Source organism: Trachurus japonicus, chromosome 4 (genome assembly GCF_045865225.1).
Source record: "Trachurus japonicus isolate A0001 chromosome 4, Traja_1.0".
NCBI classification, from domain to species: Eukaryota; Metazoa; Chordata; class Actinopteri; order Carangiformes; family Carangidae; genus Trachurus; species Trachurus japonicus.
In genome coordinates this window covers 24,711,071-24,736,804 of record NC_140910.1, presented here as the reverse complement: position 1 = coordinate 24,736,804, position 25,734 = coordinate 24,711,071, and the positions used below count along the sequence as shown (strand labels likewise).

The 25,734-nt window shown below is 40.2% G+C and overlaps 2 protein-coding genes across 3 annotated transcripts; one reads left to right on the top strand and one right to left on the bottom strand.

The window, feature by feature from the left end:
- The first annotated feature begins 450 nt into the window (after window positions 1–450).
- Window positions 451–16,045, top strand: alg6 (ALG6 alpha-1,3-glucosyltransferase). Its single transcript, XM_085774886.1, has 14 exons — window positions 451–646; window positions 955–1,039; window positions 1,689–1,778; window positions 1,914–2,002; window positions 2,256–2,338; window positions 2,868–2,932; window positions 3,127–3,312; window positions 4,368–4,503; window positions 8,341–8,426; window positions 9,899–9,983; window positions 10,298–10,368; window positions 11,539–11,607; window positions 12,897–13,089; window positions 15,110–16,045. The coding sequence occupies exons 1-14, from the start codon at window positions 565–567 to the stop codon at window positions 15,305–15,307; spliced, it is 1,518 nt and encodes a 505-aa protein (XP_085631012.1). The 5' UTR covers window positions 451–564; the 3' UTR covers window positions 15,308–16,045.
- itgb3bp (integrin subunit beta 3 binding protein) lies at window positions 12,083–25,523 on the bottom strand. 2 transcript variants are annotated; one of them, XM_085774888.1, is made up of 9 exons: window positions 25,436–25,523; window positions 24,866–24,902; window positions 24,608–24,668; window positions 23,944–23,998; window positions 22,770–22,848; window positions 22,420–22,507; window positions 22,123–22,179; window positions 18,647–18,700; window positions 17,420–18,415 (listed from the first exon to the last, which is right to left on the bottom strand). In XM_085774888.1, exons 1-8 carry the CDS (start codon window positions 25,438–25,440, stop codon window positions 18,648–18,650), a joined length of 435 nt encoding a protein of 144 aa, XP_085631014.1. In that variant the 5' UTR covers window positions 25,441–25,523; the 3' UTR covers window positions 17,420–18,415; window position 18,647. The 2 variants fall into 2 exon arrangements, with proteins under 2 accessions (XP_085631013.1, XP_085631014.1); XM_085774887.1 differs by lacking the exons at window positions 17,420–18,415; window positions 18,647–18,700 and adding an exon at window positions 12,083–12,234.
- Window positions 25,524–25,734: the final 211 nt, after the last annotated feature.

Sequence of the window (25,734 nt, the reverse complement as noted above, 5' to 3'; positions counted from 1 at the left end):
CTCAGCAGCGGTATGATGCTACCAAACGAGAGGCACGCTGCTACCTCAGGCTCAACAAGTAAATGTCAAAATACAGAAGAAATTGACTTTTAATGATGCTTGATGTCTATCAATTCTCATCAAATCTCATTTCAGCGGAAGATACATTCGCTGTAGCTGGGAATTTGGGATGTCCGTCCCTTTTTAATTGTAACCGTAAACAGAAATTGGCGACGCCTACCGACAACACAACAAACTATTTACCGCCTAAAAGCAACTGTAATTCAATCTGCCATAACACGAAAATATTACGTTATTAGTCTGTCTCGACCTTTTCTTTTTTATACAGTCTATAGTCTCGACAATTACGATGAAGGGACATTTTCCCGTTTTCCCAAACGTCCGCGAACGCCTCTCAACTTCCAGCTCCTACGCCGACGAATACTGACCAATGAGAGGGTGAAACGAAGCCTAGATAGATGACGTATACAGGAAATGTAAACAGAATCTGAAAACAGTTTCAATGAGCAGGATTTTATCGTTTATTTTTCCTCCAATAAAAGCTGATTTCTGCCGGTCGGAGCGATGCAAACGTGGAGCCTCGTATCACTCTGTGTTTTGTTGGGCATTGTTGTGAGATGGGGAGTCTCGTTAAATTCCTATTCAGGTAGGAAGTCTGTGGAGCTTGATGTCAACGTGCTACATCCACTGAGTTACAACTGTCTTCCTGGATTAACCACTGTCTTATCGCAGAGGAGGGTCTTTTTAAATTATTATTTTTTTAAATAAACTACAGACAGAAAGTTGTTTTACTTTTACCAGGGAGCTACCGTTAGCGGTTAGCATGCAGTCACAGGCTCAAATAGCTGTTGGTGTCAGTCTGGTGGTGTGTGTGTTTGTTTCTGCCTTGCTGTCATGTTCATTCATCAGACTGAAAGCTGTGAATGTCTGTTTGTTTTGTTTTTTTCCCTCCAGGGGCGGGGAAAGCTCCCATGTTTGGCGACTATGAAGCTCAAAGGCACTGGCAGGAGGTGACCTACAACCTCCCTCTGCAGGAATGGTCAGTCTGAAGCTTCATTTGTGATGAACTTGTTTATAAATGGCTTGTGGTAACTAGAGTAAAATCACAGCAATGCACACTGCAATGCAGTTTAATAAAACACCTCCTTCGTGGTTTTAGTGTAAAACTATCACATAACATTATCAATACTGCTCTAAGACCACAACAGAATAATCTTTATGAAGGTGGGACAGGTAACTTATCTTATGTATATATTCAGTATCTACTGTGTTACATATTTCAGGTGTTTTTATGCTACTTCTACTGTGCTTTTACTCCACTGCAGTTCAGAGGAAAATACTTTTTACTGTACTGCAATTACTTACTATTATGGACAGCTTATGTACGAGTTACTTCAGCCTGAGATTTCTGTATACAAAGCATATAAGGTGACCTGTAATATACTGTAATGCTTTGTTACAAATAAAAATACACAGCAAATACACAAATAGACCTTAACTGATTAGTCAGCTAATGTGCAATTTAATTGATAGAAAATTAATTACTGTTTTTGTTGTTGTTGTTGTTGTTTTTTAGTTTGATGTGGGATCAAAAATAGAGGGAAGGAAATCAGTGAGACTTAGATCTATGGAAGTGCCCATGTCTGACAGTTTCAGAGTAAATATACGTAACCTTTGTGCTCTTACAGGTACTTTAATACCACTGACAACGACTTGAACTACTGGGGTCTTGACTACCCTCCTCTTACTGCCTACCACAGTTGGATCTGTGCTTACGTGTGAGTGATTTCTGTTGGATCACACTAGACAGGTGTTCTTTGAAAATTAGTATGCAGCAGGTTAATTTCCCAAGAGAATATGACTTTAAGATCAATATAAGCATTGCATACTTTGTTGACATAATGTCCCTGCAGAGCCAAGATGATCAACCCTGAATGGGTGGAGCTCCACAAATCCAGAGGTTATGAAAGCCCAGAACACAAGGTTTTCATGCGAACAACAGGTACAGTAATCATAGTAAAAACAAAGTGAAAAACAACCACAACTATCTGACGATGCCTAGTCTACCTCAACCTTAAAATAACAGCAAGTTATTCGCTTACAGTGCTTCACTTACTGTGCAGTAACGGTACAAAATTAATTACATCTGCTCAGATGACACATGGCTGGATGGATACTTCACATCATAAGTGTGAAAATCCGTTATTTCCGTGAAAAAATAGATACGATAACGTATGGTTCTTCTTCTTTTCCAGTTCTGGTAACAGATCTGTTGATATACATCCCTGCTGTGGTTTTATACTGTTTTTACCTGACTGATGGATCCGCTAGGAAAAAGGTAACACACTGAACTTTCATTACATCTAATAGTATGTTTCAACTAAAGACCCAAATAAACAACATCTTCCTCTTAGTCTGGGGAAAACCACCCTTATTCAAACAGATTACAGCACTGGTCCACCAAACTGAGGAATTATAAAGTCATTATTGCAACATTATATATAATATGATAAAATAATGTTATTATATTTCCAACAAGTTACTGCATTTCAATTGGTCTTTCTTTATACATTTACAGTTCAATTATTCTCGAGGGAAAATGTCTAATGTGTTGAGATAGTGTCTTACATTTTCAAACAGTCATTGATTGAAAAAAGACAGAACTTGAACAGCTTATCCCAGCATGCATTGCCCTATAGGTCAACACGTGTGAGAACTGGTACTGAACTAGGAATACTAAAGATGAACCCTCAATGCATCATTCACGATCACTACACCTGTTGCTGAGGCTAATAATGAGCAGATTGGCAATTCAATTTAGTTATGTTTGTTTTGCCAACTTGTAACAGCTCTTTCTGTTTCTCCAGGTTTGCACTCTGTTCTGCTTCCTGCTCTACCCAGGACTAATTCTCATTGACTACGGCCATTTCCAGTATCCTTCATGTATAAATGTATTTGTACTCTTAATGTAGTGGTCATTGGTATCGTATCTATTTGCTTTAAAGATCCTAATTGACAATTTACAAAAAATATGAACATTTAGATTATAAAGATAATCTGATGATGTCAAATTAGCTACTGTTTTCTAAATCACCTTCAGTCCAGTATTGACCTTAATGGTATCAGGTACAATGGAGTGAGCCTGGGCTTTGCCCTGTGGGGGATTCTGGCTCTGGGTCTGGGCTGGGATGTGTCGGGCTCCATGGCCTTCTCCCTGGCTCTCAACTACAAACAGATGGAGCTGTATCACGCGCTGCCTTTCTTCTGCTACCTGCTGGGAAAATGTTTCAAATTGGGTCTAATGGGGAGAGGGTAAGTCCATTTATTTGTATGTATTTATTTATCTAGTTGCTTTTTTACTGTGTGCAACAAGCAACCAGCGAGCTATAGTTCCTGGATGAATAAATCAGTGAGAAGTGAAAGTATAAAGTATATTGGGCAAAGGTCAAGCCACAGTGCACTGATAAAACAGTTGCCAAAGAAATAGAGCAAGAGATGAGAGAATTGGGAGTTTTTCTTTTTTTTAAAAAAGAAATTATGAACTGAGATACTCGCATTATTGATTCTTGTGAATCAGTGATTATCATATTTCATGTCTGACTGTTAAACGCATTGTTCTGGTAAATCCTGCTGATCCATATTGATCTAATAAATGTCTCAGCCTAGAATCCCACTGGACAACGTTAAAAAAAAAAAATCAAGAGCGTAAAAATAAGATTATTCAACTGTGTATTTATTGCTTATATTGTTTTGTCACGCTACATGGAAGTGTCAGCTGAGCGCTCAAATCAGATACAGTATGTAATGTCAGTCTATAAGTGAGCAGTGTCCTCAGGAGAGCCGCAGAATGACTGACGTAATCAGATTGGATGTTGTTACTAGTGTGTCCAGTGTCTTGTTTATCTAGTAACAATGTACCAAGGGCATTTAGTAGCAAATGGAGAGCTGGATTAGAAGAGCCGGGGGGAAGATATGTCCAGATGACACTCTCGCCATGCCCAAACTCCTCAGCTATGCCTGTGTGTGCAACTTAACCAGCAGCTTCACAGTTACAGCTGACAAGATACCCTGACCTACACTGAAGACTTTCAGCTGATGCATGGCTTTCACTACATTCCTCAGCACCAGGGTCAAACCCCAAATTTAGGACTTGCAGACAGTGTGTACTAATTCCTCGAGGAATCGCAGCAGACATAGACACACTCAAACACAACACGCTAATGTCAACATGTATATATCTTTGGATATTGTGGTAACAAAAACTGTCACAATATTGTTTTTCAAGAGTAAAAATAGATAATAACACGTTGTTTCATTATTTCTCTCTATATCTGAGCGCGTGTCTCTGTGTGACCCCTTTCATGTAGGCTGTTCTTGTTGGTGAGAGTTGCTGTAACAGTGTTGGTGACCTTTGCCCTCTGCTGGCTGCCCTTCCTGTCTGACCCCAGCCAGGCCGTGCAGGTGGCCAGGAGGATCTTTCCCGTGGCTCGCGGTCTATTTGAGGTATGGTGCAGCTTCTTAAATCAAAGCCTAACCTGAAAACACACAGCTGACGATGACGCCGACGATGAACGATTTTCAAAAATAAGCGTAAAAAAATTGTTCTCTGGCCATGCAGGCGTGTAAGAACAGCAGCTTTCTTTACTCACAATCTTAATGTGTCATTTTAAGAAATACATGGGAGAAGATAAAATCTCCTGACAGATCATTAATATAAAGACTAAACAATGAAGGGCCATGCAGGTCACATGTTTCTGCTGAAGCTCACTTGCCCTCGAGGAGATTGGTTGGGGGAAATTTCTAAAGAATTAATGAATAAATGTGACCTTAATTAAACAATCAGAATATAATGAAAATCCTAATAACTATCATTCACTTATAAATCTTTGGCATTTTGATTTGATTAATCTAAGAATTATTTGTATGGCTTCCAAAATAAATGATAATGTTCTGCATATAAGACAGTTTCTAAATAAAACTACAGTTTGCATTAAAATTAACCAAAAGTAAAAACACTCACATCTCAAGATAATGTTAGTAACATTATTGGATTATAATTATTGATGTATTGAGTGTACATTATTTCAGTATTGTAGCTGGTAAACACAGGGCTAACTTGAAAGGTTTTATAAACTGCTGGCTCATGAATTCCCCCCAGGGATCAATAAAAGTCTCATCTTTACCTATGATAATACATTATCAGTGATCTTTTCATCTACATTTTGTAATTATAATCCGAATATGCAAAGTAAAGTACAGTCAATTAACTATAATCAAGTAAAAAGTATGATATTTTTTCTGAAATAAAGTGGAGTTGAGGAGTGCTGTTCCTTAAATTAAAGCAAAAGGTCCTCAAAATTAAACTCAAGCACTGCAGCACAGAAAGGCCGTGTCTTCACTCTCCTCTCATATCTTGTGAGTGTGTGGGGGTGATGAGGGGGATGACATCAGTTTTTGGTTAATTAGTTCCTTTTAATGTCAGTGTGTTTGGTAAATATCAGTGTAAAGGCCAATGAATGGTATCTTTATTTTCCCTAATTTGATGTAATTTCTGTTGAAACAGGATGTTGTTCAGAGACACAACACAGTGAGGACTCATTCATTTTAATCCAATTAAAAAAGAGAGAAAGGCTGTTTGTTATTATAGTTTTCATGGTGATGGATTTATTGGTAATGCTGTAACTCTTGTTTAACCCTTTTTGTGCGCGATCAGTCGAGAGTCAGTGCTTTTTTTTTTATTTTGTAGGAAATGACAGATTTCCAAGAAGTTCAATCCCCCCATTTCACGGGGATTTGAACAGTTTTACAGCACAAGGCTGTGACCACTTCTTCGGTCGGCCGCAACCTGCGTAGCACGCCTCGTGCCTTACACGTTGTCCCATACTCCCAGCATGATGAGCACCCTTTTTCACCCCTCCAGTGCTTAGCCAGTCGGAAATGGATACCCTGCAGGATCAAAGAAAACAGTGGAATAAAATGGTGAAAGGTCAGGAGATCGGTTTCACTCTATCTCTGGGAGGTGTTGGGGTTCAGGATGTACAGTAGGAGGATATAGATAAATCTGTCTAATTTATGGCTGGGTATTTTCAGCACTTCATAGCCCTGCCATGTTGCAGCCGTATGGACTGATGAGTGGGGCCAACTCTACACTTCCAGGCGTATCAGAGCAGATCTGACAACTGTTGCCTGCCAGGGACCACTGCTTTGGACAGCGTTTAGGAAAATGTGTTGGACCGCTTTATAGCGCACAAACAGATTTCAAATGCTGCCTCTGTGAGAATAGGAGCAACAGGAATATGATATTAATTAAAAAGGAAAAGTAATAGCAAACAGTGAGAGAGAGATCTGAAACATTTCCGGAGCGAGAGGCCGGTGTTTAAAGCTGTCACGGAAGAAGCGGAGGTAAAGTAACTGTGTGTGTGTGTGTGTGTGTGTTGGGATGTGTGACTGACAGCTCAGAGGCCAAGGTTTGCAGTTCTCATTTTCTAAAACCCTCTAACCCCCCGTTCTTGTCCCGGTCCCCCGGGGGTGGCACCCACCACAAGGTGTCATGGATGTGAGAAGTAATTGAAAATTCTACCAGGGGAGCGGATGGCGGGCCGTATTTGTTCAACGAAATGATGCAAACATAATACACAGGGTGTGAGAGACACTATACTCCCCTGTGACGACAGCACGAAGAGGCTCCTGGGGCGAGTTGTCCTGAACTAATTGTGAAATTGTGCACGTAAGCAGAAGCTTTGGACAAGGGTACAAGGGGTGAGAAGAGAAGGGGAAGGGGAAGGGAAGGGGTGGTGGGGAAGAAGAGGGCTGGTGACTGGTGGTCCCGCCGGCTTCTGGGAGGGAGCAGTTGTAAGTTTACCCACTGAGCTGCATTCTGACGTCTCACGTTGCTTGTCTGCTCACAAAAATGGCACCAAATGCTTCTCCCTGTGAAATTCCATGGTAGCTTATAGGTGTAGGAGCCCCCCTCCTCTTCTCCCTCCCTCCCTTACATTTGCCGATGGGGACCCCCTCCTTGTTCATATGTTGCCTTCAGGCGGTGTCCAGGAAAATTCCCGCAGTGGTTATTTGGAGCCACGAGGAAGAGAGAGAGAGAGGGAGAGGGAAGGGGCTGAGACAACACAACACTGGACGACCCAGTGCTGCTGACTAGGCTGCCATTAAGATCCACACAGCTGTGCAGCGAGCAGCTGTAGCAGGAGAGGAGAGAGAGAGAGAGAGAGGGGAGGCCAGAAATAGGCTTTCTAGACCGAGAAACCATCATCACACTAGTGGACTGGTGAAGCTGGAAGCTGATCTAGGCGAGCCGCGTCTAGGTTGTGTGATATCATGGCGCACGGTGGCGGCTCAGGCCTCAATATCATCTGATCCCTGCACAACTGCTTAAGCACTTAAATCAACTGAATCGCACAGCGCGCCCCTCCTCATCTGATCTCACAGCTTAAAGACCACAAGTACTTTGAGACTGACATTAAAGTTGTAACATACCATCTATATCATTTACAACCATAAAGATCAGATTTCTCTGATTATTCATAAAAACAATATCGACAAGCAGAGTTCAACGTGAAAGAAACAGTTGTGATGTTTTCATTATTTAAAAATGATCTGAAGCAGTTTCGTCATCAAGCTGAGTGATTATTTTAATCAATCAAAAATGTCATGTATCTCTTATCTCTCAGACTTTATCTTGAAATCTTATCTGAGAAATTGCTGATTTTCCTTTTCCCATATCATTGTATTTGATCGGATCAAATCTGATCAAGTTCTGAAGACGTAAGAAAATTGATTTTCACTACTTCCTGTCATTTCTTAAACAAAGAAAAGTGATTGATAAATGAAATAATCGGCATATCGTTATTGTTATAATTTTTCTGCTATTGTTATTATTGTCCCAGTCCTAGTTTTCACTATTTATAATTTAAATATTTTTTTGGTTGCTCTGCATGAATTCATAGAGAATTATTCAACATATTGGCCTCATCTATTTTTTTTTATAGCAGTGCTCTGTGGTTGGTCTGCATCTGCTGCTTATGCAGAAACTACTCTGGTTTGACACTTGACCTTGTGTCCCCAAGTTTACAAATAAGTCCCATGCTTTTTCTGACAAGGGAGGAAAATTTACGATGGAGGGTACCACACAAAGCCCCCCCCTCTGGAATTCACTGAGGAATTTTTATTGCACTTTCAGTGGGGAAATAATTACCTCAAGTAATGCCACGTATTTGCTTTCTCTTCAAAATTAATGATTGAGTTGAATATTTGTGCCATGTAAATTCACCCGAACGCATTTCATGGTTGACAAAGTGTTTTTTTTGTTTTTGTGTGTGTGTGTAGGATAAGGTGGCAAACACATGGTGCAGCTTGAACATCCTGATAAAGATCAGATCCATTCTGCCCAGTCAGTCTCAGCTCTACCTCAGGTAATCCCTCTATCTGTCCAGTAAGCCTTCACTTCGCTTTCCCCTATCTTTCATTGTTTTTTTGTTTCTTCCTTCTACTTTTGTTTTCTATCGTTCTTCTCTTTGTTTTCACTCCCTTCCATTTCCTGGGAAAAGCAGTGCTTGCCCGAGGGAGTGAAGACTGTGATCCAGTGGAGTGGAAATAAGATCATCCCTTAAGGAAACATCTTGTGAGGAACTTCTGAACATAAAGTCACAGCTGTTTTTGGAAATGTGATGACAAGAGGTTGAGTTGCCCAAGGAACTACTAAAGCATGCGTCATGTTCAGAGATAGAAGCAGAGTAAATCAAAGCTATAACAAAACTATCATGATGGATTACGTGATTTATTGTCCTGTCTTATAAATTGGGTGATAGAAAGGGAAGGGGGAGACAAATAAATGGTGAGCGCACGTAGACAACATTAAGCACCGGCACCTCCGTTTAACCTTCGGTGTCTCTGCCTGCAAGCCCGCTGCAACATATCCTAGAGGAAGTCTGTGGATACGATTCGTTATTTCGACCAAAAACTGCCGAAGACCTGTGCAATCACAGCGAGGGAAATAGTCGATGCAGCAGTTGTGTCATGGAGGAGCCTGCTTAAATAACCCGGCCCGCTAAATTTAGGAGTCCTATGTTCGCAGCATGGACACGTTTCTGCCAGACTGCTAAGTCCGGGGATCAAGTTGGACTTCTTTGACTGTTGTGCATTTCAAACAAATGAAAAACACTCTTGTCTTTTTGGCACAGGCGTTGGATTGCTAAATGCTCTGGTGTGGGTGTACTGTGTACATAGAATGAATCAGCTGTGAAAAGTGATCCATGTCCTTCCGGACCACAAAACCCTGCCCTACACATAACACGCACATAACACACACACACACTTTCATACACACTATACCCACTGACTAGTGTTTTATTACTGCAATCTTTCTGTCTCTTTATCTTGCTATTTCTATCCATCACCGTTCACATGATGCTTTCTATCACAAATGGTCCTACAGACACATTGTTGCCCTCGCACCTTGAACTAACTCGCTGCACGACCTCGCCGCACATTTATGCACATTCACACTCGCACATAGTCACTCTCTTCCGGTGCCTCTGCCCCCCAGCAGGTGACAATTGAAGGGTTAAACTAATGCCTGGTAACCCCAAGACAGGGCCAGTATTTGGTCAATTCCCTCATAGCTGGGGTAGGTGGGTGGGGGGTAAGTTTAGTTTCAGGGCAGACGGCGTCTAAAAAAGAACAAGATTATTTTGTGCTGCTGGTCAAAAAAAATTCATCTCACCCTGTTGGTTGTGACTGTGCTGTCATTATCAGACTTCACATGACGTCTTCTGCGTTATATTGTTCTACTGTTCTACCACTTCCTCTCTCACTGGGGATTTTCAGAATATGTGTCCACTTAACTGATGTGAGATGATCTGAACGTTTGTATTGTTTTTTCCAGTTTTGCCTGCACCATCCTGGCAGCCCTACCCTCCTCTATCAGACTTCTGACTAAACCCACGTTCTGGCAGTTTAAACTGGCCTTGGTGAGTGTTTTTGGCATGGTTACCCCCCAACCTGTCCACTGTTACTGATTGCAGAACAAAACCACTGACCCTCTTTCTTATAGAGGGACAAGATCTATTTTTCAGCTAATAATTTATCAGCTCAAACTTCATATATTTAATTTTATCATTTTCATTTGAGACCTTTATTTTAGCCTCTCTAAAAATATATATCATAATGTGTGCATTATTGATGTTCATGGACTAGTTTTTCTCGAATTACATTTATTTGAAAATATTCTGTTAAATATTAACAGTATTAATTGTTATATTGATTGTCTCATTGCCATTTTTAGGTCAATTCGTCTCTGGCATTTTTCCTCTTCTCCTATCAAGTCCACGAGAAGTCCATCCTCTTGGCTGCCTTGTAAGTACAGAGAAGATAGCCGTTATAACTTCTTGAGGTTTTTGTCACATGTAACTGTGGGGACGGTAACAAATGTAAATGGTACTTTGCTCTCTCGCAGTGATCTCTCAAATATTCATGAGTATAGATTTAATTTCTACTCACAAAGGAGCCATTTGCCTCGCAACCCCCCCACCACAAATCTTAAGTTATGTCCTGCACATTGATAATAAGTTGAGTACATGTGCACTTAGTTAAAGTGACGTCATTCTGCCGCCGCACTGCCAGAGTTGCAGGGGAACAATCTATTTAAGTACAGACTTGCTAACTGAGAGGTTATTCACCTCTGTCATCACACTCTGCGCAGCACAGACACAAAAGCAGCCGTCACAGCTTCCGTTGTCATCGTATGTGCCGTCGCGCGTGTCACAGTTGGGTCATATTTAACAGACTAAATGCATTGCTCGCACATGTGAGTGGAAGATGTGCATGTGTGCCGTTCATCACCATTTACCTCCATATGAATAAAGCTGTGGCGGCTGTACATAGGTAGAGAATGGAGCCTGGGATGGATTCAACAGCGAGGGATTTGGTTCCTAGATCTGGGCTCATCTATTAATCTAGATTAGGGTAGATTGTTGCTTTATTAACTATTGAGTTATATCTCCCACCTGTCCCCCGGAATCAATCAGTAATGCATGTCCAGGGATTAGGAAAGAATGGCAGGCGGCAGCTCGGGGCGTTGTTTGCGCAGGATCAATTATTGGGCTGTAACAGGATCGCCAAAGAGCACTGGCTGTAATTATGGGCTCGGGGACCGGTGGAAAGTGCCCCCCTCGGAGCAGAGTGTACAACTAGCGCCGACACAGGCAACCAGGTTTAGTTAATGGCAGGACTGTCTACCGCACAGACCCACGCCGTTCAAAAACACATTTATAAACATTAAGAGATCTCGATTTTTGAAGTTGAACCTTTAACTAAAAATAAAAGTTGCATTTTGAGGTTTTACAGCCTCAAACACGTCACATATTCTGACCTTCTTGTGAATAACTGATTCATGAGGCCTTCCCATTAGGTTAGTATCTTAAATATACACACTCAAATCCAGCTTTGGCCTAACATGGACTTATTTAATTGTACTTACTGCTGAGTGTGTTGAATATTGACTCAATCAACTTTGATCTTTTCTAGGCCTGGCTGCCTCCTGCTGAATGACCTGCCCCTGATGGCCATTTGGTTCCTTCAGGCCTCAACATTCAGGTAAGACTGTATTGTAACTAAACACAGATGGTAGATAGATAAATAAATAAAGGGTGTAGACATGTCTTAATTGATGTTTATATTAGAGATACATTTGCTTTTTGGTGCGCAATCTAAACGAGAATTAATCTTTTCGTTTGGGGTTCATGCTCGTTGCAACATTTTCTGCTCTCGTCACCTCAGCCTTTTAGTTTAAGCCGTTATTAGAGGTGTTTTGTCCATATGGGAGTGTACTCTAAGGAAGATGAGCCTTGTAGTGTCATTCAGACAATGTCTCTCGCTCCATTCTGTCCCTCACCGCTGCTCATAACTATCCAATGAAAAAACACAGTAGAAATAATCCTAAAAATCTGAGTGGATCTGCGATGTGGGTTGAACTAAGGACCATGAATGGAAAAGACAAGTAGTGCTGCAAATGCTCCATCTAACTTTCACCAGCTGTTGTTAAATTCTTCCGGCAGCACTAATTGTTGTGTGTGTGGTTTAGTATAAGGATATCTGGGGATTACATGGCATAGTCTGCATGCCTGCCGTCTAAGTGTGCGTTGTGTAGGGACAGGAGGTCATTCTGTAGCTGTTTCCCAGTACAGTCTGACTTGGACACATTATCTGCATCCTCCACAGAGTCTGCCATTTAAAAAAAAAAAAATACATCTTTTGTTTGCATAATTGGCTGAATGGAGGCACCGGCATAGCAATTTTAAGAGGACATAATGCAACCAGTCTAGTTTAAATTGAAGAAGTATGTATTTCGCAAAATGTTTGACATTTATCTTCTGAATGGAGCGTTATTGTTGGAGTAAAAATCAGAATGAGTGGTTTGTTGTGAGTGGATAGGTTTTCATAAGGTTGGTGGAAGTGCGATTTACTATGAGTCAACTGTTGTTCTTGTCCATGCCGCTCTGCTAAACTAAGATAAGCTTGGCATGAATGTCAGAGCCGTCTCTCTCTCCCTCTCTCTCCCCGAGGGACATAAAGCTTGTCTGGACCTGTTGAGTAAAAGCTTCACGGTTTACTGTTGCTCCTCTCTCACCAAACATGACACTGAACTTAATGATGCACCGTTGAACGTTTATGAAAATCTATTTCATGTGTGCTGCCAGTCAACAGTAGGATATAAATGATTTTTGTCACTGCTATTAAAGTGTGGATCAAAGCTCCGGCTACACTTTGCATTTAAAAGTGGAGGAGACGTCTGCAGTAGCTCTATCTGTACGTACTGCCTGGTCAAATGCACCAACTCTAAACTGTAAATGGACCATTGTCCCCGTCCTTGTCCCTCTGTGCAGCATGCTGCCTTTGTTCCTGAAGGACGGCCTGCTGGTGTCCTACGCCGTGACCTCGCTGGGCTTCCTCTACTTCAGCATCTACCTCCTGTCTGCGCTGGAGCACTGCTCAGAGGAAGAGCTGAGACTGGGCGCCTACCACAAGCTGTTCTTCTGGCTTCCCAAAATGGACCTGGCCTGCATAGTGAGATGGAAGGTCAGTATCTTTAAACCATAGGTTTCGACGACCACCGGCCCACACATACAAGTGTTTTCTCGCTTCAGATAAAGACACACGCTGAGTGACTAACTGGTGCATTTGTTAGACGAATGGTGGTGACTTCAGGGTCCCAGGTGGCCTGTAGTTTGAAAGTAGCACTAGACCCTAAATTGCAACTGTGCGAGAAGATATACCCAACTGTATAAATAAAGATCATGTGCCACTGTAAGCTGTGTAAGCTGTCCAGGGATGAAAGCCGCTGCCAACCAAAGAATTATTTATCACTTATTTAAGTTTCCACAGCGTCTGAAGTGGCTGCAACGCCAGCCCCTTAGCGACAGGGGCACCGATAGGGTGTCAGAGATTAAGAGAAGGTGTCTTTTTATAGCGCATGTCATTAACACAGGTTTGCCTAGATATATTTATTTACACAAGCAGCATAAATAGCGAGCCCCGATGACGGCGATAAGGTTTCATGGGTTCGGTGTGGCGAAGGCGGGTGTGGGCACGAGGTGGTTCCTCCATCTTACTCGCCAGCTTACCCCCGGGTCATAAAGCCCAAACACACGGACGAATGATCTCACTCTCAACATCACTGCTGTTTGCAAATCTGTGACGGGATAAAAACGTGGTTTTACAAAACAAAACAAAATCTAATTGTTAATTATAGTATCACTAGAAGCTGCTGATACAAATATCATTTACTTTTAATGATGAGAGTTTTCTACATTAACAACAGTGAAAGGTCTCAGCTTATCAGTCATGCTTTATAAAGGCACTCGGGTTGTTAAAAGTAGAACAAAAACTGATGGCATCCAACAGAAACTATGGATTATGTATCATTACAGATTAAATAGTCATAGTTTTGATCAAATGCCAATATGTGACAGACCATTAATAAGATAACTGTTGATCTAAGCAGTAGTAGTTTTTAATCATAACTCAAGGTCCATTTACTAGATTTTTACTAGATTGTCATGATGATCACATTCTTTAAAATGTACGTTACACTCTGGTTTGCAAAAGTTAAGGCACCATTGGACAAATTACATATTTTGTCGAAATTTGATAAAAACCCTTTCAGCCAGCTGATATTAAACATGAGCCTGTTGGTTAAAAAGACAACACGTGCTCTGCAAAACTCACAAAAGTGTTTCCAGGGACACAAAAACCTATGCATGCAACATGTCGCAATTACAGTGCAGTCCATAATTGCAATAATATCTGAATCATGCATTATTGATTTTATTAAAAAAAACAAACTCACCTTATTTTCAGATGCCACTAACAGGTAGTTGTTGTTAGAACAGGCCATATCCATCACTTTTTGTGTCATCAGAAACACTTCTGTACCGCAGGTGTTACCAGTTGTTTTCTGAATTTGTTGCACATTTGTGTCCTTGCATAGTAGTTGTAGTGAGTTGAGCTCTCAGGGCCACCGTAGTGCAGTGTTTCATGTGCTGCCACACAACCCCAAAGCAGAATATTTACACCCTCATGCATAACTATTGGCAAGGTGCTCTTTTCATCAAAGGCTTCTCCGTCGGCATCGGTTGGCATCAATTTCATATCCGGAGTCAGACGCAGTGGAGAGGAGCCCATGGTTGTTGAGTGTTAGAGGGTTTGAAGAGTCAGAGAATTTATCACCTGTGGAAATGTCATCAGCTGACAGTCCCTAATGACGATTCCTGACCTGCTATATACTGCAAGTCCACGCAAGTCAGTGAAGAACTCAGGACTTAATGAAGTTCTGAGGGTTTCACAGGTAGACAGGTGCCTAAACCTTTGCACAACGCATGTTTTTGAACTTCCCGAAATCAAAAAATTAACAATGCATTGCCATTTAAAGCTTGTTTAATGTCTGAAGACCATACGATGTAGTTGATAGATCTAGAAAAAGCTAATAAGAAGACCTTGAACTATGTGATGTTTTCTTGTATTGCAGCTCTAAAGTAGAAGCTGAGCAGTTATTCATTTTATTGTGACCTTGATTTACATGATCTTCTCTCTGTTACAGTTCTACATCAGCGTAGCGGTCATGGCCGGTTTGAGCATCGCGAGCGTAGCTCTGGCCCCACCGCCACATCTACCAGACTTGTTTCCTGTGTTGGTGTCTACCACTGCTTTCGCACACTTTATGGGCACATTTATATATTTCAACATAGTTCAGTTCAGCGGGCCACCCAGCAGAAAGAGCCAGAAGAAGAGCAACTGAATAATGCCAAAGCAAACAAGGTTTTGAACTCATTTTGCTTCAGGAAAGCCAGAGTCAAATCTCCTCTTAACATGCATGACGCCTTTCAGCACAAGTGCTTGTTAAGGCATTTTGGTGGGAAGGAAACTGTACCACTGAACGCTGGTTCAAAGAAGCTGTGACACCAATAACCTTTTGTATTGGTTTTGGTATTTTTCCAGTTTGGACCAAATTACTTTTTGGAAATTATAAAAATGTTACTCAATTTAGCCATGACTCAAAATATTCCTCCACTAACCACGTGAACTGTTTCATGTGAATTATTAGGACTATTAATACTAGGCTGCTTCTGCCATACAGGACATCACAAGTCAACATGCAGTAGACTGGCAATGTACAACTCACACATTTGAGTTCAGATAGCCCAGTGCCTGTAGACTCAAACTATAGGAGGTGGCCATAATAACAGGAACACCTGTTGTAATGATATTATTAAGACCGTGTTGGGAAGGTGCTGATTTAATGTTGTTTGTGATGTTGGTGTTATATTGTGAGGTGTTCATGTTATTTTGTCCACCACCAGTACCTCATGTGGGAATCCTGATGGGACTGTGCTCAGGTCTATTAGTAACGGTTGTTCATGATCTAATCATGTGGGGATTTTTTTTTTTACGGTTTTCTACTGTATATTTTTATCCATCGTTGAAGTTATTTTGTACAAAGTTAGTTTTTCTGAAAATAAATAAAAATTCTCAATGATCTAAAGTGAAAATCTGTTTCATTGCCTCATTGTTAAATGGTTTGATTTGGAGCAGCTTCATATAAACTGTCTACATTAACCAAGTAGTCTTCTAAATCACCCCCTAACAGTCTAGCAGAGACAGAGCCAATAATTGGATAGAAATTATATCTTTCAAAGCTTTTACTCAACATCATTAAATATTAATTACAAGTCCTGGATACTTCAGGGGTCCTGTACAAAAGACCTGCACATTTAAAACAAAACCAGTGACAGGAGAGGCCTTAAAAAGAGACGATGGAAGGTGACATATCTGAACATAATGCTATAAAGTTGAAATACCACAGAAAAAGGTACAAGCAATTTCTTTCTCCAATCTCTGAGCGAGTTAATGACAGGCATAAAAAAATCCATTACAACTATAAATGTTATCAGGTCAGTGAGGGTTGCCTGTGCATCTGAGGCTCTGGGCCAGTAGCCACTAATGGGCCGTGGGGACAAATAGGAGCCTAAGACCTGAGTTAACTGGTGCTACAATGGGACACAAGCACAAGGGGCCAATTAGAGGTGAGAGGCGTTGGTATTCTCTTTTACGTCACGTGGTGTATATGACGTGAGGCCAGAGGAAAATCTGAATTTACTTTATCTCACTTGCCGGAATGGGAGTAAATGATAAAATGCAGGGAAACAACAAATACAACGGAATTGAAATATTAAAGAATTAACAGTCAATATTACAATTTATGGTCCAATTTATTCACAAAAATTCACAAATAAGGTGCTTAAAAGATGAGCTGAATATTATATTAAAAAGAAAATTACAGTTTATAATATGACATATTGGCATCTCCATCTGCTGTGATATGATGGAAAACTGCAGACCAGCAACTGAGTGGACACTGATACATTTCAACAATAATTTTGAGCTGCTGTGAGTTTCTGCTGCTTCTGTGTCTCTCAATTTTACATAATTTCCATAGAATATCTCTGGATTTTTCATTTTTGGTTGGACAGAATAAATAATTTCAACACAACAACTTGGGGTCTTGTTAATTGTAATAAACATTTCTCACATTATTATTACCCAAACAAGACTAAAAAAGTTACTGATTATTTGATTATTTAAAAATAATATTGCTAATCAATACGTGCATCATTTGCAGATTAGAACTCAAATACACTCTACATCAATTCATAAATTCTATAAATAAACCCTATAAACAAGGGGAGCACGCTCTCGCCACATTCATATTCACTGTGACAAACAGTAATGATAAAGCCACAGAGTATAATACTCATTGAAGCATCAAACTGCTTTGTCTAGCTGTGTTAACACTGATTTGAGACAGATTAGGTTTATAAAAGAAAACTCATGAGCATGCATTTTTAAAGCACTTTAAATAATGTTTAATAATTATACACTGGAGAAAAAAGTCTTTACTAACTTAAAGCCAGAGTGAAAATAAGACCCATGTCACCACAACAATGCCTCTGACCGGTTTTCCACGGTGCACATCCCCATGTTGTGTGGCTCTGAACCTGCAGACAGACTCAGTGAGTAGATGCTGTACCCTGAGCTGAGACTCATTGCTAATGGACAACAATGAAAATCTCTTTAAGGAACCACAGATGACCAACACACATTAATAACTTTTCCGATCCTTTTCTGTAGCTTTTGAAACCATTGGTGTTTGTAAGACGTGGATGTGTTATTATAATGGCGGCGGGGAGTAGGTATTAAAACACACTGGATCTTTCCTTCAACCTCCTGAGGGGATTGTATCAAAACATTAGTTTTGTTTATGGGCGTACTGGCTTTGTCCTTCACGTGGCCTCTAAGGGTGATAAAGTGAGAGTTACACGATCCACCTTAGGCAGAAATAGGAAATGTTGCTGTGAACACCAGCTGTTGCTTAGGTCGACTCGGGCAGCGAGAGGCCTCGGCCTTCCCAGGCGCTGCCAAATAAAGAGACTACTGTGTTGTGTAAGACAGTTTGCACCCCCACCTTTACTTTTCAAAAGGTGTTAAACTGCACAGGTGGGGAGGATTGCATAGTTTCAGCCATACAGGGGATGAGGGTTGCCATCTGAAAGAACATTATTTGCACAGCGTTGCAGCATTGTGATTAATGTAGAATCAACATTTGTCACCTGCCAGAGGCGGAGGCTCTGGAGGGGAGACGGGGGTCTAACATGTCAGAGGATTCGCTCCTACCGTTTCACACACTTCTCTCGCAAATGAATGACGGCCTCCAAGACATCTCGGCCTCACAACTGACAGCGCGGATTCCACATTCATCTCCTGCCTTATCTCCATGGGATCATACGCACAAGAAGTGAAGAGCAATTCCATTAGCTGTCAACAGCCGAGATGCCTCGCTAACAAAAACCTGGGGAATATGGGAGAGGAAAACATGATTGTAACCCCACTGGCTCCCGGTGATATTACACACACCACAGTCACTGTCAAGATTGAATATTCACAAAGAAGACAGTTAACAGGAGGCAGATTTTTCTATAAACCGTGGGTATCTGTTTATAAACCAAGATGCAAGGCGATGGATTTCTGTCTGTAATTCATTCAAATTCTGAAATTATAATAGAGTTGAAGATGACCGTACCTCAGACCATAATGGATTTCAGAAACTCATAAGAGTTGCCCATCTTCCCAGGACCTAAGAAAGATAGATGATGAAACCCAAAGTCAAGTATTTATGTAAAAGTGTTTATTTAAATAAGAGGCCACTATCTAAGTGGTAAGATTTAGAGAAATAGATTTAAGAACAATATAACTGGAGAAGTCGCTATCTGTAAACTACAATCCCAATGATGATCCTCTACTTAATAATGCTAATAAGTGTTTTCTCCCAACCCTCCAATAAAGTATGTATTTGTTGCTATGTTAATATTTCACAGAAACCTGGAAGTATATGTATTTTTTTGCACCCTGAGATGAAATGCAATGACACTCGGTAAATCAGAAATCACGTCTGAAAAGACTGCATACTCTGCAACCCCCGGTGTCGATCGAAGGCTTCACCTGCTTCAGTTGGACCAATACGGGCTAATATACAACTCCCCCCTTTAATTGCGACTGTGTGGTCAATCAGAAAGCATAAAACTCCCGGTGGGTAGGTGGCATCTGTCTGTGAGGTCTCCCTACGATTGATGTGGCAGACTCTGGGAGCTGCCTGGGCCGGCAGCCCACAACCTGCGACACAGCCCCATCACTTTTATGACATCTTAAGGAATCTTCTTTTTAATACAGCCCATTACTGCTGACATACAAATCTTCCCCAACATGGTCCTATCTATGGCCTGATCAATTTTTACACTGCTGAGCCGTCCCCTTTCCCCTCATTTCGTCATTTCAAAATTCATATTATATAGGATTTTCTTATGGGAAAAACCGCAATAAAAATACGTCACCACCCTGAAGATGTGCACAAGTCAGTACTTGGCTGTTACTAAAAAGCTTCAGAGAAAATAAAATTTGTTTCTGTAGTAAGCAGAACTGTTTAAATGTTATTTATTTTTATGTTCCTAAGAAAATATATTGTGAAGTGCAGCATTGATTTAGAACATAACCATGTCTCGATACGGGTTGGAGGGGCTGAATTTATGAATCCTTTGCACAACTCCTTTAATTGAATTTTCCAAATCTCTCACCACACACAAATAATCAATACCTACAGCTGAGGGAAACTTGCCTCAGAATTATTAGGGCCTTTCTTTTTCAATTTTGTAGTCATCAGCACATACAGGCACCGTGGGTATTTGTAATGCCGCGACTATGCCCAGAGGATTTATGCTCGCCCCAAGCCTGATTGCTCACCAAAAGTGACTTCTTTAGACTGCTTACTGAAACTTTTGTTAACCTTAAAGGACAGTCGTAAGCGCTTCCTAATACTGCACTCATAGTCTGAGAAGGAAGTGCTTCTAACTATCACAGCATAAATGGGTAAGGAGATGACAAGGCAGGAAAAAAGAGAGAGAGATAAAGAGAAAAAGCAGAAAGGAAGGAAGGAAGACGTAGGGATTGGATTAGATTTCAGCTGCCAGCACAGGAGGTGGAGGTAGCTAAGGTGTCCCATAGTAAAGAACACAAATAGCGACACGTTATCATAGGAAACAGAGGTTTGTATTGTGTTTCTTTAGGTCCACAAACACCACTGCCGTACACCACTGCTTGAGAAATGATCAAAAATCATCACCTGCACCACTCACATAAACAAACTGATTTTTATATGACTGTCTGACTGCCACGTCTCTTTAAATACAGCGGCTTACGCTTGTGTCGTATGATGACTCTCTGGATCATGCTGCGGCCCCAAAACCTCGTTTAAAGGGTCAGCCCTGTCCAGACTTCAGGTAACTCTATGGATGTGTGCCCACACACACACACTCACACAAACACAACATGACCACTCAATTTGAAGTTTGAACTCTGCATCACACATCACACATCTTGCTGTAAAGTACAGCAAGAGCAGAACAATCCAATTCAGAAATCTGACTTTGGATCCATAGAGTATCGAGTCTATGTGTGGAAAACAGTTCATTAAAGTTAATTAGAACATCTATACATCAATTACATCTATGTACCTCTATACTCAGTCTGTATACTGTAGTGCTCTGTACAGCAGTAATCAATTTATAATAAATTATATATATATATAAAAATAAACACTGAAACAGTTTGTTTATAAGTATGACAGATGTTTCTTCATTATATTACACTTCTCCTTATTATTTCCATGATGTAAACTTTGATTTATAATATCGTATCTCCTCTCACTGACAATGTCAAGCTGAGAAAATAGCCAGCACATACTATCTTACATCTCAGCCTTTTCAAATGATTTTCTTACACCTCCCTCCCCTTGTGTTCGGCACATGGACTGAAAGCCTAAGGGCCATAGCAGCGAACCTAAACAAACATTTTACACTAGAGCAGAATCATGCTTCAAGATAGCATCAACATCATCTGTCTGGATTTCACGCTCCCAGCAGATATAGGCCAGAACTCTTCAGCAACTTTGAATAACAGTTTGTTTTTTTAAAATGTGTGTCTCAGGGCGCACAGAGGGCCAATTCTCTCCCACAGCTATCTGCCTTGACGTTGTGAAGTCTGTTGTTGTAAGGAGGTTTATGCAAAACTGATACATTTCACGGATCCACCATGTGACAAAAATGTGACATTCCTGGGGTGTGGATCCACAATGCATCATGTATGTTCAGCTCCCTTACTGGAACTAATTAAAATAATTTCTAACAACCTTATCGGAAAACAAGCTTGCTTCCTGACAGTACCCCCTATTCATTTTCCACAAGTCACCATTGTGTGATTGGATCACAAGAATTGCTCTGCTGCAGGCATAACATGTCCCTAAAATAATCAAATTAATTCTTTCCCTAGGAAATCCACTCATTGACTTGTTTGTGTAACCAAAACAAAATGTTGTTTTTCTCCAAAGGTCGCAGAGCACACGATTGTGTGAGCAACACAAACAAGCATCCATTGATGCTGTTAAGGTTAAATAGCAAAGAAGATGCAGGAAGAAGCAAAGCAAATAGTGAAGTAGTAGTGGATGAGAATGTCCTTGGGTATCAAACACCCTCGTGACTACATTTCTTTTCCTTCTCATCTTTAAATAAACCAAACAAATGAGACATAAATATTCTCTTTGGCCCTTTGCAGACCAGATAGTCACCACAAACTGGTGAACGCTGACACTGAAAAACGGTGCGCGCAAAAGTTGTGATATTAGCAAAAGGTGGGGAGATACTGGCCTAAACCTTCCCACAGCACATAAAGCATTCAAGTTGTCAAAGCAGCCTATGATAAAGTAGGGGCTCGACTCAACTACACTTGTCTGTAAACATGTGTGGCAGCTCTAATCTTCAATAACGCTTATGATATTGTTCAGCCCTCGGCTCCTTGAGGCCATAAAGCCTCCTAGTGATCAATGTGATAAAATTCCAGTAATGTGACTAGGTGAGCATCAAAGCACAACATCACATGAATGTTAAACAATACGGATTGTTTACTCTTGCGCTGTGTTTGTGTTGCTATATTTATTACCAGATGTATTACCTTGACTGCGATTGTTGGGGTCTTCATTTCCTTTTAAAGACGCTGTTACCTTGGATGCTGAAAAGATATAAACATCATAATGAGTTTTTTATAATAGGGGACCAATATAGAGCCTAACCTGAAATGAGTGGCTCCTTTTGATGCCATAAACAACTGAAAACAGAAAATAAATTGTAACTCATTTAATCTATTTTTATATTCAGTTTGGTCAGAGAAAACTGGATTAAATCCCATGCAACCTCAGTTATGACCTGATGTTTTGACACAGTAACAATGGAAGTCACGTTGCATACTTACTCAGCTCTTTGTGTCTCTTTAGCTCAGTCTTCAGGTCAGCAGAAGATCCAGTGAGGACACGTCCTTGTTCACTGCTGCCCTCTGCTGACTAATTAAAATACAGCATGAAGGGGGTAATGAGGGGAAACCACAAAAAAGGCAAAATACAGGAAATAATTTAAAGAAGAAAGGAAAGAAAAAGACACACAGCCGTACAAGCAGCTATTCTGAAAGGAGAAGTCATGTCAGAAATGAATATTCAGAATGTGATGAGAAAAAAAAAAACATCATCTCGCAATTTGGGGATATGATGGAGACAAAGAGATTTCCGCCTATTCTAAAGATTTAAGACCAAAGAAAAAGTGTCTGACCAGTATTTCCTCCAGCTCTTTCCTGGCTCTGATGAATGCATCTGCTGATTGTTCCAGTTTGGAGCGCAAGGAGTCCAGTCTGGTTAAACCAAAAGATAGTTACAATGATAAAGTCACATGTTCAGAAGTATTCAGATTATATTCTGACAGTCAGTGACCGAATAAATTACTATTTTAGAATCTAAAAAGATGCATCTCAAACTCTATTCATACTGACTGATAGTGACTATTTCTATAGTGTCTTGTTTTTATATTGATCAGCCACCTCAGGTAGGATGAATAGATGAGCATGAACAGAGCCTAAAGAAACTTAAAACCCCATAAAAAGACAGACGGGGTATTTTTTATTTCTTTATTTTTAAAGGTACATACAAGGTAAATATCAAATTAAAAAACATTTGATTGTGAGTGAAATATGCTATAATATTTATTTCAAAATATACATTTTCTGTGGACTGAAAAAGTGTATATAAATAAAATAATTATCTGAGTTCCTCCTTCCTGTAAACCAGTTATTTATGATTTTTTTTCACTTATGCAATTATGTGTTTATTTGTGTGTGTTTGTTCTGCTTTACTGCACTGCTGGTGCTTTATTGGTTTGAAAGTGTATCTCGTTTTAGTCTAGCCATTTGGGGTTTCGCTCTTTCCCCACAAACACAATTAAATTTATGTTGAAATCTACAATCACTCAAAACACTGCAGTGCCCCAAGTGACCCTAATATGACATAACCAAGTGAGTGTTATGAATGTACTGTAAACCGCGCTAATGTAACGTATTAGTGACAGCACTATAAAATTAAAAACTAATGCTTGTCTTGATGGATGGACCAGACACCAAATGTCTGCCTGGGCTAAGGAAATGGTTCTTGTGTTAAGTGACTCTTATACAACTATTTTTAGTGCTATGTAAATCACTGATAATTTGGCCAGTGATGGATCCCCGTCATTCCATGTCTCCTGTCATTAAATTCTGCTATGTCATTATGACCATCAGGAAAGTGTGGCAATTGAAATATAGGAACTCATAAAAGGGAGTTCACTGTAACCCTTTGACTGTGTGCTACACTGTTGGCTCTGTCTGTGTTTTTTGAGAGTAAATAGTGAAAAAAAGCCAAACAACAAATATAAGGCTCATTAAAAAAAAAATAATTCATGCAAAATCGATACTCACTTTTTCAACTCTGTCTGCAGGACCTCCTCTTCATCTCCAGTGACCTTTGTTTTAGCTGTTGATAAAGTACCATAACTTCAATACCAAAGTACCACAGTCCTTTTCATGAAAGACAACATGCTCGGCTCTATACAATGAAATGCAGTTGCCGAATATACAGAGGTGCGTCACTTCCAAGGATAGAGAGTGAGGTTGGCAGCTGGATATAGATCATTATTTTCAAGGAGGACATCTATATGAAATGACTGAATATAAAGTCTAGTTTTTCCAAATCATAATTTAATTTACACAGAAATAGGTCATTGAGCACAAACATACTTTTTAGTTATGCCCTGCCTCACAGTCAGGCATACACAGTGTGTGTTCAAGAGTTCACTCAATCCCTGCCTAGATAATAAACTCATAGTTCAAGGCAATGAACTGATGCTTTCTAATGAAATGCCCATTTCGCTAACCCCTGGGCCCCATAGTTGTTGAGATGAACCATTTTGGAGAAGGCAAACAACAGATGATCACATTGACAGCCTGAGATATACAACATGCTTTATGGTGTTAGATTGCCCTATGTCTAACCTATGCTTCTATGGCTTTGGGGCAATTTTGTGACATGGTACATGAAGTTGATCATCTCCTGAGAAACCTGTAAGGACTTTTGTCAACACACCTGCTTGAGAACTTGCAGCTCCAGTCAGAGTTGTAGGTAGTGGTATTTTGGAAGCTGGACGCTACAGGGGGCAGTTTGGAGACACAACTGAATTAAACATGACATGATAAAAAAAAACACATTTAAACATTTTAAACATAGATAGACATAGAGTATTCTTTTATACAGAAATTAGAAACCCCAAAAGCCGCCTATGGGTAATGACTAAATTGATTACACCGTTAGCACACATGACATAAGAAATACTAATCTACTTACACTGTGAGCATTGTCCATGTGAAGAGTTCTTCTCACACTGTTGAAAAAAGTTATGTCAATGAACTGCTTTCTTTTATTACAAACTACACAAGACAAATAAGCCATTCTTCTTTACCAGGATACTCGGTGGATGTTAGTTGCAGTCAAGTGCCAACACATAATGTCAGTAAATACTGAAAGATAGGATATGCATGTCCCAAACTGCAGTAGTATTTATATATGTATATTCAACATCATGCAGCCAAAAGTCAAAAGTTTGTGTTTGTAATTTAGGGACTTGCTTAAAACAATGGGAATTTCCTTAGGAAATTATTTACTAACAACACAGTCAAGAAATACACAATTTGTTCCCGATTAGAGTGTAGCAACATTAATCATGTTGGACACAAACTTAATAATATTGTAACTATAACAGAGCAGGGCGTAGGCCAATCTGTCAGCTTCTCTTGCAGAAAGCAGTATTAAGGATTTTTCATGTAAATTAGGCTTCAGGTCTCAGTAGAAGTACCATAAGTTTCGATTAAGAAATCAGTACGAACGAACTGATAAGATACAATAATCAATACTCACGGCATTTTCGAGTTTCAGGTTTGACAAACTCAAAAGTTTGTTCCAGATTTATGAAACTGCCGCCTTTGCTACATTCAAACAGTTCGTGGGGGAACATGGTCCATCTTATAATTTGTTCCGCCACCTCTTTATTTTGAAAGTGTCACACCACATGCACTAAATGTAAAAATAAAATGGAATTTAAATTTCGTGCTTTGTATTATTTTCTTTTTACGATGAACAATATCGTGACAGGAATGACATTACATTTGTTCTTTTACAGCAACAGGAACTGTGAGTGTTTGTTCCTTCCGTGCCGT